This window comes from Aricia agestis, chromosome 12 (assembly GCF_905147365.1).
Source record: "Aricia agestis chromosome 12, ilAriAges1.1, whole genome shotgun sequence".
Lineage (NCBI taxonomy): Eukaryota > Metazoa > Arthropoda > Insecta > Lepidoptera > Lycaenidae > Aricia > Aricia agestis.
Window position 1 is genome coordinate 16,013,882 of NC_056417.1, and position 18,178 is coordinate 16,032,059.

An 18,178-nucleotide genomic window follows, 5' to 3' on the forward strand; every position below is an offset into this window, starting at 1 on the left:
CTACGGCCCTCAATTTTTAAATCTGTTTTATTTATCTTCGAAAATATTCATTTAAATCATAATAATATTATGTTCCAAAGGGCCATATAATCTTTATTATATAAAAATAAGTGGCATTTTCGTCGTTACTTTATCACTCAAGAACGGGCTCACCGCTCACCTATACACAGGGTTTGTTCGGACTATAATAGTAAATGGTTTATGTGTAGTTTGCACAAAATCGGTCGAGTGGTTCTTCATTTATCGCATTTTTTGTAACAAATGAATTCAATAAATGGCGGGTCATTTTGTTAATGGAGATTTTTAGACGGGGAATTGAATGTTTTGGATTAAGTTTTTAAATAGCTGGCAATTAATTAATATAATATAATTTTTTTAAGAAACGAATCGGTGTTCTAACTGATTTTCGTATGATTTCACTTTATACGTAGCAAAGCACGTATCGGGCCGCTAGCATAAACAATGTATTTAAAGTATTTCATTGAATAAGGATTGATGCTGTATTGGTTTAAATCACTTCGAAAATTAGCCATTATTTGTAGTAAAAAGTAAATGACAATAAATGTTACTGTGGGATATCCAGTTATAGACATATTTTACCATCGCGAAGTTTTCTGTAGACCTTTTCATAGTGTACAATACTTAGTACATTATTTTGACAAATTTCTTAGCCCCAGGATTGAGCCTGCGTTTGCAATTAAAAACCCCAACAATAACAGTATTTCTCCACTATTTAATGAATGTTATTATACCTATAACCTTCCTCTTTAATCACTCTAGCTATTATAGAAAACAAACATCCGTCGCATAGTTGGGAACAAAGGGACATGAGGGAAAAAAAGCGACTTTGTTTTATAATATGTATAGAAATAGTATTTATGTACATGATGGAAGAGACTGGTCTCCACACACACAGGGAATCCTAGTGTCGAGATCAGTGATTGTGTAAGATTAGCGTGTAGAATAAAATGTAAGTTAAAAAAAGATTTGTTTATTTATTATTTGTTGATCTCCTGCTGCAGGCTATCAGGCTTCATCTCGCAGACGAAGGGTCTTATCACCCCGCACCAGGAGTAGCCCAGCTCTCCATCCCGCATCATCCCCCCGCAGAACTCCTCCGTGTCCGGCTGCCCCTGGAAGTACACGTGATGCTCTGGCTCCGGGATCGGTTCACCTGAAAAGAGACGAACATTTTTTTTTTTATGAAATAAGGGGGCAAACGAGCAAACGGGTCACCTGATGGAAAGCAACTTCCGTCGCCCATGGACACTCGCAGCATCAGAAGAGCTGCAGGTGCGTTGCCGGCCTTCTAAAGGGTAATAGGGGAGGGTAGGGAAGGGAATAGGGGAGGGTACGGAAGGGAATAGGGGAGGGTACGGAAGGAAATAGGGGGGGGGTAGGGAAAGGAAAAGGGTAGGGGATTGGGCCTCCGATAAACTCACTTACTCAGCGAAATACAGCTGAAGCGCTGTTTCACGCTGGTTTTCTGTGAGGACGTGGTATTTCTCCGGTCGAGCCGGCCCATTCGTGCCGAAGCAAGGCTCTCCCACGTCAAAAGATTACATTGATGAATGTAAAAGTATTATTTTCAGGTTAGTCATTCATTGATCCATGATTGCCACCGCAAAGTTATATCTATGCACAATCAATCATGGTCGAACGTAAAAAACATGCTTTTTCCGTTAGGGAAATGCGTTTACGCTTCCCTGGCAGTCTGGGGAGGGCCACCGGGGTATGTGGGACTCCCCGGGGGCGGTGAAGGCCGCGCCCGGGCATACCCACTAGACCCCAACAGTGCTCCTGCTTTTGCGCTTTAGGCAGAACTTTAGGGATTCGTAAAATACACAACCGCGACCCTGCCAGCAGACAAAATATACGCCTACGTGTAGTCATACGCATATTATGAATCTACGATTAAGGGCGGATTCGACCAAACTGGAGTAAAATTTTACTCGAGTATAACAGCTGTCTCCTAATGTAAGAGTAAGCTGGTATTGCGTTTTTCCAACTTCTAATCCAAGAATGAGGTAATTACACGGGAGTAAATATTTACACGAGCTATTTTGGTGGAGTAAATATTAAACTGAGAATAGTTGCACAGCAGGGTTCAACTGTCAAGGTCGGTGTCATTGTGAACTATAATTGACATTTTATTTCATACTCTATGAGTAACTTGGTAAAATGCAAACGATAATACCCTAGAGTAAATTAAAGGAGTAAAATTATTCTCATGATAGTTATACTCGTGTAACTTCAAGTTTGGTCGAATCGGGCCTAAGAGGTTTCCATTTAACATCAGTGTAAATTAATTTGAAGGTAGAGGGGATTTCTAAGTTTTTAAAGCATAAATAAAAGATCAGTCAGTCAAACTTTAAGCAACAACGTCAAAATATAAAAGTGTAAAACTTCTGAGTTACGACAAAAGAATTTTGAGTTATCTGTTGAGTTTTGTTATTTGAAACCAATTTGAGTTTTACGGAGCGGTAACAACTAAACGTTGACAACCGCAGATTTATGTAACAAATTGTGGTGAAACTTTGATTAATGTTTGCAAAATTGTCGACCTCTTGTCTAGCGATACAAAATAAAAGTAAGGGTCGCACTCAAAAGACGGACATAAAGTTAATATACCTAGCGGAATAGAGAAACAATCCCGAGCTGTCCAAACGAAACCGAAATTGATTTACATAATTTTCAATTCCATTTTAAATGTATACCTATTTGTGTGTTAATTAATATCAATGTAACATATTTGCTTGAGAATCAATGAATATTTAAATATTTTGGCTGTTACTTTAGTGAGTTTAGAGGATCCTATTAATTGTAATATTTGCATGCCATTAAAACGGAAAAACATGTACTGTTTAACGCAAGCTTGTGACATCTTTTTATCATATTTTGAGAAAATAAAGATTCGAATTGAATTGAATAATATGTGTTACTTGTACTAATATTATGTATTCTGTGTCTGTGTGTACAAATAGGTTTACGTGTACACTTACACAAGCATCTTTCTAAGAGCTTAAATTGTTAACGTGAGATAAGTGCCGACTGGACTGTCAAATAGATGAAAAAAGAGACGTGTGACTATTAAGTATTCAGTGACATCTCGCTTGCTCAAGCCTTTGTTTCTCTATTCCGCTATGTATATTAACTTTATGGATACGGTTAATGATAATGAAACTTCAATTTTCAATTGAAATTAAATATTATTATTATTATTATTTCGATGGTGGTGGTGACAATGCTGATATTGATTTTAATGACGAAGACAAAGATAATCTTCATCATAATAAAGATGATTGCGATGATGAAGACGATACTGTCAGTAAGATGATACAAATATACAAACCATTTATAGTAGTCCAGTCCGCTCTCTCGTTCCAGTTGTGGATACCGATATGCATGGTTTCCCTCGAGTTGATGCTGACCTGGGCGGGCGAGTTATTGGCAAAGATCTCCTTCAGGACCAGGGCCTCCTGCTGGCTGTTGATGATGGCGAGGTGGCCGCCCTCGGCCGTGCAGGCCATGTAGGCCCGAGGCCAGGTGCGAGAGACGCGGTGGAACTTGTAGCAGCTGCCGGTGCGGGGCTCCAGGTTGTATTCTGTGGAGTGCGAGCAGACTTACAGCGCTTTTAAAGTACGTCCGATCCCAATCCCATTCATACCCGTGGAAATACGGTTTAGACTAGACATAAAACTGATTCTACGTAGAACATTAAATGTGGTTTCATATATATCACTTCTCTCCGTCGCGCGTCGTCCCTAAATCTCAGGTCGGTTAGGTTAGGTTAGGACTACACTCGGACGTAGTGCAAAAGTGCTTTTGGGGTCAGTTTCCATTACAACGGTGATGTTTTAAAAATGTCATTAAGGGGGCGGCAAAATTGTCGATTTTATAATTATTCATTATAATACTAGAAAATAAGCCCCGAATTATTTCATTTTCTAAACATAGATACTACATTATATTTCCAATAATTTGATCTGAGCGAAAATACGATATCTTAAAATTTTCTCGATAGAAAAAATCACAAAGGTGCAACTAATTTTCACGAATTTTTCATATATTGCCACACCCGTGCATTAAACTAAGTTAATATTTTAACACATTGTATAAAATTATAATATCATTGAGACACTAACCTAGCGGATTTTTAAAATGTTGTATATTTATCGAGTTATCGAGTTATTAAGAAAAAAGTTATTTGGCGATGATTCCACGTCGTCCTTTTTCACGAAATGAAAAAAATCAAAGACGGTAGAAAATAAAGTGCGAAGAGAGGACGATGATTGATTTTTTGAAACTTTACTATACAAGAAATTACATGCCATTGAACTGACAGGCTTGCCAGCCTGCAATATTGGGCTGCTTTTCCAAATTAAATGGCTAATTTAAAAGTGCATCGCTTGGCGAGGCGTGTAATAGTGTAACTTTACAATGTGAACTAATAATATAATAATAAAAACTTAAGAGGTGTCAAAGGACACCCAGATGGAACGAAGTCTCTGACATGGGAGAGCCATGCTTCAGCACGAATGGGCCGGCTCGACCGGAGAAATACCACGGGCTCACAGAAAACCGGCGTGAAACAGCGCCTGCGCTGTTGTTCGCCGAGTGAGTGAGTTTACCGGAGGCCCAATCCCCTACCCTTTCCCCTTCCATACCCTCTCCTATTTCCTTCCCTACCCTCCCCTATTCCCTTCCCTACCCTCCTCTATTACCCTATTTCCTCTTAAAAGGCCGGCAACGTACCTGCAGCTCTTCTGATGCTGCGAGTGTCCATGGGCGACAGAAGTTGCTTTCCATCAGGTGATCCGTTTGCTCGTTTGCCCCTTTATTTCATAAAAAAAAGTAATAAAAAAACCGCCACCCCACCCAGCTTAAAAAATTCAAAGTTCCCGCGATTATAGAGGAATGGGACGCATTTTTAAATTTCCCGCCAGTTGACGTCATCGCCGTCACATCAACGCCATTCGCAGGTACTAAAAAAGTGTCGTTACAACTTTTTCCGCCTAGCCCATAAAGTTAATATACCTAGCGGAATAGAGCAACAATCTCGAGCTGTCAAACAAAACCGAAATTGGTTTCATTTGTGTGAAAAATATGTGTACGTATACACTTACACAAGCATGATTGAACATGAATTCTATGAGATTAAATTGTCAACGTGCGGCACGTGCCGACTGGACGTCAAAAAAAGAGTGCTGCTGTCATGTATCACACGTCTCTTTTTACCACGCAGTGTTACTGATAGTGACATCTCTCTTGCTCAGCTATTCCGCTAGGTATATTAATTTTATGGTCTAGCCCCCTTTCGCAACAGCAGTTATTACTTACGCAACATTTCTGTCATCTGTCAACAATTTCCTAAACAAATATTTTTGTCGAATGTGTGCTGCTTTGCTGTCGCAACTCGCAACCCTGCCGCTTACCTTTATCAGTAGTCCCGCAGTCGTTGATCAACATATCAGGGGTGCTCTTCTTGTAGCAGACGTAGGGCAGCACCCTGGAGCAGGAGACGTCGGCGATACTGCCGTTACTCATCATCATCAGGCACTCCTCGTTGTTATCCAGGTTGTCCGGCTCGTTGGGCAGCCAGTCCACCGGCATTCGGGCGAGGGGGACTCCTGTAATTCATCGGAGTAAAGTTAATGGTACCTATAGTTAGGCCGGTCGGTCGTGGAAGGGGGTCCTACCTGTGTTTGACAGATCCAGAACACCGCAACACAAGTCTACAACCGCATTAAAATAGTGGCTACAGTTTTTATTTTATTTATTTATTTAAATCAGGCTACGTAGGCCCATACAATATATACCTTAATGACTAACATACATAAAAATTATATAAACTTAACAACTACACATTATCACGAATTAACGGCAACGTGACGCGCGCTTCATTCCGGAGTCTCCCCCGGAACCTTCGGTAAACCACATCAGTCGGCCAGAATTCCTCCGCTTCAAAGGTCGGGAGAAGATGCGTCGGTACTCTCACCACAAAGGAACTGAAGTTGACCTTGTGGCGAAACTGCAGACGCTCGACCCTCAAGTGGAGGGATGTCTTCTTACTGATGTAGTCCACGACGTCTTCGACCTCCATGGACCAGTGCAGGCGGGATATGTACAGGGGCGTCGTCGCGGGGACCTCGCTCCGCAGACGCAGCTCAGGTACATATGGCGCGGTGCCGCGATGGTTGCGGGCGGCGGGCTTCTTCTTCCTTCTCTCCACCAGTATGAAGCCCTCCTCATCGCACCTCCTGCTCTCGTCCTTGCCAGGTCGAGAAGACTTAGCCTTGCGGCTCTTCTTAGCCTTGCGGCTCTCCGTACTCGTAGTCTTGCGACTCTCCGAAGCCTTACGGCTCTCATTTTCCCCATTTTTATGCGCCCCCGGGGGAGGCGCGGGGCGACCAGCAACAGTCGCGTAATTTTGCTGAGTCGCCTGTGGACTCGACGTCGGCGCAACCGGGAGGGGAGCGCGGGCGGGGGCGGCAGCGGCGGCGTTCGTTGACCCGTCCGATAATGCTGACGGGCTAAACGTTGTGCGCCTCGGCGATGAGTGACGAATGCGGCGTCATCTGGTGACCTACATAATGAATTATTACTTTTTAGTTGTGATAATTCATTACGTAGATCACTAATGATAGCTTCTGACGCCTGATATCTACCCCGAACTCCGGTCAGCTCCTCCTCCAGGAACCTGATGTCCTTCAGTAGGCTGACGACGTCGACGTGGTCCAATGTAACGGGCGGCAGCTTGTGCAGCTCATTAGCCACAAAAGCCGGTACCTCATCTGGATCAGTCTGCTTCAGCAGGGAGATGACGCTCCTTTCGGTTCCATCTCTTCGTCGCGACGGCATGGCAAATCTCACTGGTGAAGGAGGACTTGCAGATCTGCATGATGCTGACCTCGTCCATGGTGTCGATGGCGTGCTGGATAAACGCCAGCAACTCGTTGTCTACGAGGGCCATGGTCACGTGCAGCGGCAACGTGCCGCGCGATTCGCGAAAATACTAATTAAATAATATTTGCGGCGTGTGTAACGTGGAGCACGACCGTTCGCTAGCTCGACACATTACACATCGAATTATAATAATTATGCGCTACAGCGAAAAAAACTACCTATAGACCGTCAAGGGCGTCAAGAAAGTGAAGAAATTAAAAAAGTGGTAACATCGTAGTGTCATCCCTCTTTTCTTAGATTGATTAGAAAGGGATGACACTACGATGTTGCCACTTTTTAATTTCTTCCCTTTCTTGACAGACTTTACATAAACTACCTTTACCCTTTGACGGCAAACTACCAAAACCTTTTCTTTCGGTTTCGCAATTCGCCATATACATAAAAAGCTAAAATCATTAGCCTTCTTTGCCTCGGTATGGTCGGAAGTATACACTAATATACAACTCGTAGTATAACGAGAGTGCCAATGAAAAGTACAATTTATGTGAACTTCAGTACGCCTGCATTGAAGATAGCCCTGAACGGCGGTGATACTGTGGCGAATAACTCCGAGTATACTGAACCTTGTGTGGTCAGCATAAAGGTGATTTCAGGGGTAAAATAAACCTGAATAGTATTGTCAAGCGATGTGGAAAAATCCTTTCTATGGTAAGCCTTATGTACTTGGGATAAAGGTGCTTTCAGAGGTAAAATAATCCGTAATAGCTTTTTCAAGCGGCGCGAAAAAAATGCTAACCACCGGCACCGGGACGCTGGTCATAAATTATTCGCATTGGCTATTGAGAGCACTGTGCTATTGAATATTTAGCCTTTGGAATATTGAGCATCGAATTTAGTTATCCTTATGAACATTTTTAACAAAAGTGATGAAAGAGAATTAAAATACTAATATCCGGCATAGAAAAATGTACAGTTCTCTCAATTTATGGGTAAATGTCTTTTTAGGGTTCCGTACCCAAAAGGGTAAAAACAGGACCCTATTACTGAGACTTTGATGTCTGTCCGTCTGTCTGTCCGTTTGTCTGTCCGTTTGTCTGTCCATCTGTCTGTTCGTTTGTCTGTCCGTCTGTCTTATTAAAACTACTTGGAAGGTAATAGCTGGTGAGACTGGAAACGTCACCTGTCGTAGCTCGGATTTTCAACTGTATTTTGAAAATAAAGAAATTACCAATGACCTAGAAGTTGCGACAGCCTTTGAAAAATTCTTTGCTGACATTCCGGTTTCAACTACGAAAAACTTAAACTCCTCACCTGCAGCTGCCGAAAAACTACTCAAAGATAATGTAAAGGAATGTAATGTCAATTTTAAGTTTAGAGAGATTGACCCCAAAGACATTATTGATACTTTTAAATTATTAAACATTAAGAATACCACCGATCTTTGGGGATTGTCTACAAAAATTATTAAATCAGTAATTGACATCATAGCTCCTCATCTAGCAATGATTTTTAATAACTGTATAGAGAATGGTGTTTTTCCTGACTTAATGAAGCACAGCAAGGTTATACCTTTATTTAAAGCGGGAATTAAGTCTGATCCGACAAATTACAGACCTATATCGATTTTACCGACTCTTAGCAAAATATTTGAAAAAATAATTTTAAAACAGCTATTGGTACACTTTAATTCAAATAATTTATTACACGAAAATCAATACGGTTTTACTAAGGGTCGTTCCACAACGGATGCTGGTATAGGTCTTCTATGTAGTATATTTGAAGCTTGGGAGGGATCGCAGGATGCCTTAGGTGTCTTCTGTGACCTCTCTAAGGCCATCGACTGTGTCGAGCATGCTACATTGATTAGGAAATTACACCACTATGGCATAAGGGACTCAGCACTCAACCTTTTGACATCTTACCTCAAAAATAGGACTCAAAGGGTTGAAATCAATAATAAGAGATCAAATGGAACCAAAATAGAATTAGGTGTCCCACAGGGATCTATTTTAGGCCCGTTTCTTTTTCTCGTCTACATAAATGACCTACCTTATCTAGTTAAGGATAATGATAATGAAATAGTACTTTTTGCTGATGACACTTCACTTATTTTTAAAGTGAAGAGACAACAGTCTAATTACGACGAGGTAAACTGTACTCTTTCAAAAATAGTACATTGGTTTAATGTTAATAATTTACTTTTGAATTCTACGAAAACTAAATGTTTAAAGTTTACTTTGCCCAATGTACGGCAAGTTCAAACCAATGTACTATTGAATGATGAGAAAATGAATTTGGTGGACACTACTGTATTTTTAGGTATTACACTAGATAGTAAATTACAGTGGGGTCCTCATATTGCTAAGCTCGCAGATAGACTCAGTTCTGCAGCATATGCAGTCAGAAAGATTAGGGAAATTTCTGACGAAGACACTGCACGATTAGTATACTTTAACTATTTTCACAGTAGAATGTCATATGGTATCCTTTTATGGGGAAACGCTGCCGATATTAATACTATATTTGTGCTGCAGAAGCGAGCTATACGTTCGATTTACAAAATGTCTACATTTGAATCTTTGAGAGAAAAGTTTAAAGAAATTGGTATTCTGACAGTAGCTTCTCAATACATTTTAGATAATGTAATACATGTTAGAAAAAATATATGTAAATTTAAAGCCAAAGGTGACATTCATTGTAGAAACACCAGAAATAAGTACAAGCTAGATTTGCCAGTGATCAGACTTAGTAAAGTCAGTAAATCTTTTAAAGGTCAATGTATACGCCTTTTCAATAAAATCCCAGAAAACGTTAAAAATCTTTCCATTAATAAATTTAAGAAAGTAGTCAAAGAGCGTTTGTGTGCCAAAGCCTATTACAAGGTCAATGATTTCATAAATGATGGCACATCTTGGGAGTAGGATGGCTGCTTACAAGGCTACTTCTACATTATTGTACATGACTTACTATGTATGTATGTTGACATTGTATAATTTTAAGTTACAGCATTGTAAATTTTATTTTAAAAGATTAATTTTTTTACCTCACTTTTTTTTGGTAAAAAAAGTGGGCCCCGTGCGAGTTTCTTACGCCGGTTCTTCTCGCCAGGATAGTTCCTGAACCGGTGGTAGGCACCGTAGCTAATATTAACATTCTGAAAGTATTTTCTTAAAATCTACTCAGAAATAAAACATTTTTTATTTTTATTTTTTATTTTTATTTTTTGTCTGTGCGTCTGTCTGTCCGTCTGTCTGACCGTCTGTCTGTCTGTCCGTCTGTCTGTCCGTCTGTCTGTCCGTCTGTCCGTCTGTCTGTCCGTCTGTCTGTCCGTCTGTCTGTCCGTCTGTCTGTCCGTCTGGCTGTCCGTCTGTCCGTCTGTCTGTCCATCTGTCTGTCCGTCTGTCTGTCCGTCTGTCTGTCCGTCTGCGTCTGTCTGTCTGTCTCTCATAGAACAAAATTAGGCCAAAAATCCCCCTTCATTTTTTATTTTATTTTTATATCATGATTAAATATTAAAGTACACAAATAACTAAGGATTTTGAGAAAAATCTAATCTATCTAAAAATCTAATCTAATAACCTACCTGTTGCCATTATTGATATAGAGCAAAAAAGGCAAAAAAATCAAGTTTGTTGTAAGGGAGCCCCCTTAAATTTTAATTTTATTTTGTTTTTAGTATTTGCTGTTATAGCGGCAACAGATATACATAATCTGTGAAAATTTCTACTCTCTAGCTATTACCGTTCTTGAGTTAGAGTCTGGAGACAGACGGACAGACATCGAAGTCTCAGTAATAGGGTCCCGTTTTTACCCTTTGGGTACGTAACCCTAATGACTAATCTAATACTGGTAGCATACCTGCGATAGAGGAGAAGTCACCCTTAGAGAACCTGGCGTTGGCACCGAGGTAGACCCCACGAGATGTACCGACGTTGTCCGCGATCACTCGCTTTAGCCCGCCCAGCAGTGGGAAGTCGTTTGGGGACGCCAGCACTGCTCCTGAAATGGTGAAAATTAATTGGCTTCCTCCATTTTTTTTCTTGGTATTCTTTTTATGAAATAAGGTGGCAAACGAAGAAACTGGTCACCTGATGGATAGCAACTTCCGTCGCCCATGGACACTCGCACCATCAGAAGAGCTGCAGGTGCAAACTCACTCACTCGGCAAAACACAGCGCAAGCGCTGTTTCACGCCGGTTTTCTGTTAGCCCGTGGTATTTCTCCGATCGAGCCGGCGCGGCCCATTCGTGCCGAAGCATGGCTCTCCTACGTATAAAATAATTATGTCTGTGTATGAAAGTTGAGCTTTTTAGTTCCTGCATTATTTTTAAAGTATTCCGAAGAGTTGCGAAATGACAATTTTTAACTTTATAAACATAATAAAATCTAGTGATAATAGACAAAATGCAATTAACGAAGTTTTTAGCTATGCAAAAAAATGCGTTTTTTTGTAAGCTAATGATAATAAGTAATAAAAATACCGAAACGAGTTTAAAAACTTGTGAGGCACAACTTTATGAATGCTCGTCAGATGTTTGTACGCACAAAAACGCTGCCTTCTATTTCGATATTTATTGTTAAGAATTGACAAGCGTACTGTCTCAAGCGCGAGAGAGACGACATTCGAGGTTTGAGAATCAGCCCCCACTTTCGCCAAACGATTTTAAAGTTGTGTATACTTGTAACTTACCTTCCATCCTGCAGCGCAGCCTCGCGTCCCGCCACACGGCCGGTATGCGGTGGAACTTGAACCAGCCATCCACCTCGCTGTCATAGTTCGGGTAGTCGAACCTGAACTTCTTACACTCTGACAAACAATTATAAGATTGATAATAATAACTCCCATACCGGTTTCGGTGGTGGTGGTATATATATATATATATATTAAGATAATGATTCCTTGAAAACATTTAATAGGAACCGTTGAACAAGTAAGTTCTGTCAGCGATGAAAAGTAAAAGATCATTGTTAAATTATCTGAAATGGGGCCTCTTTGACCTATAAGTACTATCTGTCTGGTATATTCGATGGTAGAGCGCGTGGATCGCGGGTTTATACTTTGCCAACAAAACAAAAAGTTTTCAATATTCATAGGTCATGGAGTTAAGGTTTAATTTGTTATGTTCAATAGTGGTAATGTCGCGTCGATGCGCTTTGCGACTCTACGCTAGTATAAATTGACGCGTACGGCGTAACTCGCCTTAGGGCGCAATTTAGTCGTTAATTCATACGGTATACATCATACGGGGAGTCTATCACAACTATTTGCGCTATTTCATTGGTCGTGGCATGCGTTTTAGAAATCTCCCTAGAAATCTCATGCGGGGTATCGACCTGTGAAAATGCGCCATTATTGTTGCGGTTCCCAAGGTGGCAATTTGATCATGGAATGAGGAATCTATGAGGTATGATTCATTGGAAAGACGTTTAATTTATTGGGACAAATACAGTTCTAAATATTAATGTAATTTTAAGTAGTTTAGGCATAATATTTTTGTTATGTTGAGCTGATGAGTTTCCATGCGGAAGTGCTATTATACAGGGTGCAATTAAACCTACCTGCCAAATTTTTCTTGGGGCTTAGGTATCATTAGGTGAGTCCATTAAACCAATAAAAATAGGGTGTTAATTTTTTTACAATAACATATTTTATCCCAAAAAAAATCTATGCACAATGGTCACTTCATAAGTTCATAATAATTACGCTTACCGCTAAATGCGTCGCGCGGCGCGCCGAACACATCCAGTCGAAAGACCGGTTATGCGTAGGGGTAAAGCGGGGGTGACGCGCGGGGTGGGAGGCGGGAGGCCCGCCGGTCGCGGGTCGCCGGCGACCGTTTAGTAAATAGTACCACGCGCGTAGTTGTATAGCTAACACCTAATTATTTTGTTTGTCACGGCCCCCCTGGCCCCCGCGCTTTAATTAGTGTCTGTTACAATGTACCCTAACCACGATCGAGTGTTATGAAATGTGGAGGTGCTACATTTTGAGTGGCGAAAGGTTATGCGGAACCCAGAGACTGTACGAGCAAGAAAGCGTTCCTCGTCTTCGTAACAGCTGATTGATGATTCTCGAATGCAGCAGCTGTACCCTGAATCTGAATCGCGAAACAATCAAAGACTCGGATTATGGACAGTTCGCACTTCGCAACACCTGCACACGCCTAGCCAGCCTCGAAGACATGCCTCTGACGAGGTTAAAAGTGACAAAGTTGTGCTTAACAAAAATTTGTATTCTGTGTTAAATAACTTTTAAAGAAAATGTGCAAAACGCGCTAGACTCTGCTTAGAGCAAAACGGATTGCAGTTTGAACTATGTTAAGTGTAGACAAGATGGAAGTAAATAAGATTTAGAGGTGGGTTGTTTTGATTTCTAATTATTAGTTGTACTGTGTACATAAGTTGATTGAATTTTTTTAAATACGGCTAAATGCAAAGGATGTGGTTTAGATTTATTATAAATTTCTAAAGTGCTTATTTTTCTTAATTAAAAAGTTGTAATTTTCCATTCTTTTGTATCAATTAATTTTATTCATGTGTATCAAGCAATTTTATTCTAAACATACCTGTCTACGTCCTTTACATTTGACGGTCGTAAGCCCGTCAAAGTATGAAGGGAAAATTCGCAACTTATCTGGGTGCACGGGAGTGCCCCCGCCAAGATGAGCCAAGCGAAGCGCGCAGGGCACTACCTACCTTTTCTCGAAACGTTTCGTCGTATTTTTGCACCATCGTAACTTTGGTTCGGATAATGCCAGATAGTTGAAATTTGTCAGATATAATGGCATGAGTATAATAATTAAATGCGCAAAGTTTGAATATTGTTACTATTATACTTTAGATTTTATAGGTGTCCAAAAATCCACATTTCTGGCACTGACTCACCGATCATCAAAATTGTTAGGGTACTTCCTGAAGTCTGAGAAAGCTAAAATTTGGTATGTAGCATACTATTAGTACAGAAACAACAAAAAAATTATCAAACCCAACCTAACCTATTCCGTCCCCTTGATATAGAGGGGGGATGTTAGTATGGGATACCCCCGTTTCTTGTGCTGGATACAAAATTAAAAATAGAGTATAAAATACACCTTGTGCCAAAAAAAATACGTGTTAGCCATGTGAGACCACAGACTCACAGAAAACCGGCGTCAAACAAAGCTCTCACAGAAAACCGGTGTAAAACAGCGCTTGCGCTATGTTTCTTCTAGCGAGTTAAGCGAAGACCGGAAGCCCAACTGAACTATACCTTATTCCCTATCCCTGTTCTCTTATACTTACTCCCTTAGCCTATTCCTTCATAAAAAGGGCGAAAATGTACTTGCAACTCTTCTAATGTGACAGTGTCCATGGATCGCATGGACGACGGCAGTTGCTTTCCGTCAGGTGGCCCGACTGCTTGTTTGTCCCCCAATTTCATAAGAAATCGGCCAAGTGTGCGTTAAACTCGCGCACAAATGGTTCAGTACCTCAATTGAGCAAAAATAGGCTAAAAATTGTATTTTTTTGTATGGGAGCCCCCCTTAATTATTTAATTTATTCAAATGTTATTATTGATTATTAAAGTACAAATATAACTGAGTATTTCATCAATATTTCTTGTGCCTATGTGTTGCAGTTATTGATATCGAGCAAAAAATATTAAAAAAAAACACGTTTCTTGTATGGGAGCCCTCATTAAATATTAATTTTATTTTGGTTTTAGTATTAGTTGTATAACAACAGCGGCAACAGATACCTATACACAATCTGTGAAAATTTCAGAAATCTAGCTATGCGGTTCTTGAGTTACAGCCTAGAGACACACAGACAGACAGGCGGACAGACATTGAAGTCTTAGTAATAGGGTCCCGTTTTTACCCTTTGGTTTCTTTTACCTCTAAAAAGGGAAAGATAACTTTTCTCTCTTAAACGCCGGCAACTCGGCGACGATAGTTACTTTCCATCAGGTGACCTGTTGCTCGTTTGTCAGCTAATTTTATATTTAACCGATCCTGACAAGACACTTGCAACTTTTATAATATTGCGAGTGTACATCCTCGTTTGCACCTTAATTTCATAAAAACGCATGTGGTAATTTTTATTAAGTAGGTAGGTACAGAATCATTCTGTAACTCTTTATAAATAATATTATATTATACTAGATGACGCCCGCAACTCCGTTGCGCCAAAATCAGTTTATCGCGCAGGAACCGTACATTTTTTCCGGGATAAAAAGTATCCTATGTCCTTTCCCGGGTCTCAAAGTATCTCCATACCAAATTTCAGCAAAATCGGTTCAGCGGTTTGGGCGTGAAGAGGTAACAGACAGACAGACAGACAGACACACTTTCGCATTTATAATATTAGTATGGATTATTATAATATTATATTCGTAATTACTTCACTTTGTAGACTCTAGACCTTAAATCGTCTTAAAAATATGTAAGTTCAAACACTTCAAAGTATAGTCGTAGTCTCAGCCCTCAGCAATAATTCTTTGCGAATATTTAATTTTTAGGTTGTTAACAACGTCTTACATCGGTTGGTTCAAATAATTATGAAACCTACACCTAAAAGTTAAACGGCTATATCAAACATCTTCGCGTCAAACAACAGTGCGATGTAGATAGGTGAAAATTTAAATCTCTTAGATTCAGGACTCTTATTGACTAGAGTACATTAACAAGTATATGAAACTATCCGTGCTAGCTATATCGCGATGTAGACGACCAGCAGCGACATCTATTATTATCAATAGAAAAAAATAGCAAAAAAAATCACGTTTGTTCTATGAAAGCCCCCCAAAATATTCAATTTATTTTGTTTTTAGTATTTGTTGCTAAGTAGCAAGGAGGCGTCCACAAATTATGTGAGGTGTTTTTACAAATTTTCTGATCCCCCCCCTCTCCCCGTGGTTAGATTTCGTGAGATTAACGCGTTGGATTGTTTGACAGTCAGTAGATGTATCATGTAATTCTCGTTTATAAGGTCAATGTGTGAATGAAATTATTTTCTTTGGAAACGTATTAGGGTGGGTTGCACCAGAGGCGTTGTTATAGTTATTAGCTAAAGTTAAGGTTATCGTCAAATATTAGGTCCATTATTGACTTTAACAAGGGATTTGACAGTTCATTTGACATTTTTATAGGTAGTTAAAGTAAGTTGGTACAACTCACTCTAAGATTGGGTTGCACCAGAGGCGTGGTTAAAGTTATGTTTATAGTTATGGCTAAATTTAACTTTAACCTTAACTTTGAGGCCACCGGTTTTGACTAATGTGTAGAGTTTTTAGATTCTTCTCGTACGGCTGACACATTATATTATTATCACATATTTTACCGCGCTATAGTGTAAAAGTAAGGTTTGTAAATTTAGGGCTGAGTCTGTAACGTTAGAAACTTGGCTCTACATGAGATCTCACTACTTTTTGACACCACGAACTATATGTTCTCATCTTGGCAACATTTTTACATGAAAATGTTTTTGGTGGGATGATAATAACAAGAATGCAGTGACGGATTAGCCCTTAATCAAATTAAGCAATTTCCTAGGGCATCACGTCTGAGGAGGCACCAGAAGAGTAAAGGTTCAAAGACCGATTCTAGTTGAGAAAGATGGCCCCGTTTAGTAAAAGATGGCCCCGTGTGAGTTTCTTACGCCGGTTCTTCTCGCCGGGTTAGTTCCCGAACCGGTGGTAGGCACCTTAATTACGACGTTCGGAAAGATTTTTGTGAAAAAAAATACTCTGAATAAAGATTATTTTGATTTTAGATACGGATAGGTGGCCCACAGGCATGTATTGCTTAGGGCATCAAGTAGTCTTAATCCGTCACTGCTAGAATGTTAATGGAAGGGCGGGGCGGGGCCCGGCCGCGGATGTGTTCATATTTTGTGGTGTTTGGTAGGATTTAAACTTTCAGAGGCTATTTCTCAAAATTTCAGTACTGAGTGATTATTAAAGAAGAAATACGTGTATTTTTATTTTTAACAAGGATCAATATATCCAAATTTGGCAGGAAGGTTAAATTGCACCCTGTAGAACGACAGACACAGAACAGAACTCTAGAGCCTGTAGAGAAACATTACATTTTCAGCATTGCTTAATAAACCCGCATATACAATTGTATATATTGCTTGAAGTTCTTTAAGAAATTCTGAAGTGGTAGTGAACTCAGAATTCAGATAATGGGTTTTCATATTATAAAGGTGTAAACCGGATCCAAAGTCATTATGCAGAACGCATTAGTCTTTACAGAAAGCCTTATAAATATCTAAAAAAGAGTGAAATTATTATTTTTAACAAAAAATTAAAACCGACTTCCAAATCAAAACAAATAATATTACTTATTCTTGAATGAACTAAAAAGTATTAAATAATTCTTACTCTTTAGTAGTGCCTCTTTCGGAATTTGCTATAACCTCAACTATTTTCTGTATACAAATTACAATCTTCATAATAATTTTGAAGTCGGTACCAGTCCCAAAAATTAAAAATATTTTGTCATAGAATTTACGATTCTGAGCTGGTACCGACTTCAAAACAATGAAGATTGTATACAGAAATAGTTGAGGCTGGCAAATTCTGAAAGCGGCACTACTAAAATGTAAGAATTATTTTATACTTTTTAGTTCATTTAAGTATACTTGTAATGATATTTTTTGTTAATGTTTTAATTTTTTGTTAAAAATAATGCTAATTTTATTTATATAATAATATCTGATAAATACTTACCAATCAGTACAAATAACGTAAATGCGATGTACTTGAATAGCCACATGATGCGCGTCTGATCTCACTGGTAAACACAGATCATCAACTCGACTGAGGAAATACCAGATCTCAGACCAGTAATGAGGAAAAACTAAATAAAGCAAACAAACATGTGAATAATAATTAATTGACGCACCACACCCATTCGCTAATTTTTTTATTAGGGTTCCGTAGCCAAATGGCAAAAACGGAACCCTTATAGATTCGTCATGTCTGTCTATCTGTCTGTCCGTCCGTATATTACAGACACTTTTCTACGAAACTATCAGATCTATACTATTGAAACATGGTAAGTGAAAGAAAGTGTACCACTGTATAATATTGTAGAATAAATGTTTTTGAAAGTCATCATGCAGTTTCTTATCACATATTTAACACTGTATATCAACACCTTACAAATAAACTTTACTGTAATGAAATGTTCAGTCAATGAGCAGCCATTTTCTATTCAAAAATACTTTACAAACTTTTTATCGCTTTAAGTATACAGAGATCGTTGAAGAAGCTAAAAAGTATTTG

At 39.4% G+C, this 18,178-nt stretch overlaps 1 protein-coding gene across 2 annotated transcripts; it reads right to left on the bottom strand.

Moving 5' to 3' along the window:
* Window positions 1–937: 937 nt before the first annotated feature.
* Window positions 938–17,719, bottom strand: LOC121732355 (lymphocyte antigen 75-like). Of its 2 annotated transcripts, XM_042122209.1 has the most exons (6): window positions 17,621–17,719; window positions 11,597–11,713; window positions 10,765–10,905; window positions 5,436–5,630; window positions 3,353–3,604; window positions 938–1,174 (listed from the first exon to the last, which is right to left on the bottom strand). In XM_042122209.1, exons 1-6 carry the CDS (start codon window positions 17,664–17,666, stop codon window positions 999–1,001), a joined length of 927 nt encoding a protein of 308 aa, XP_041978143.1. In that variant the 5' UTR covers window positions 17,667–17,719; the 3' UTR covers window positions 938–998. The 2 variants fall into 2 exon arrangements, with proteins under 2 accessions (XP_041978143.1, XP_041978144.1); XM_042122210.1 differs by lacking the exon at window positions 11,597–11,713.
* Window positions 17,720–18,178: the final 459 nt, after the last annotated feature.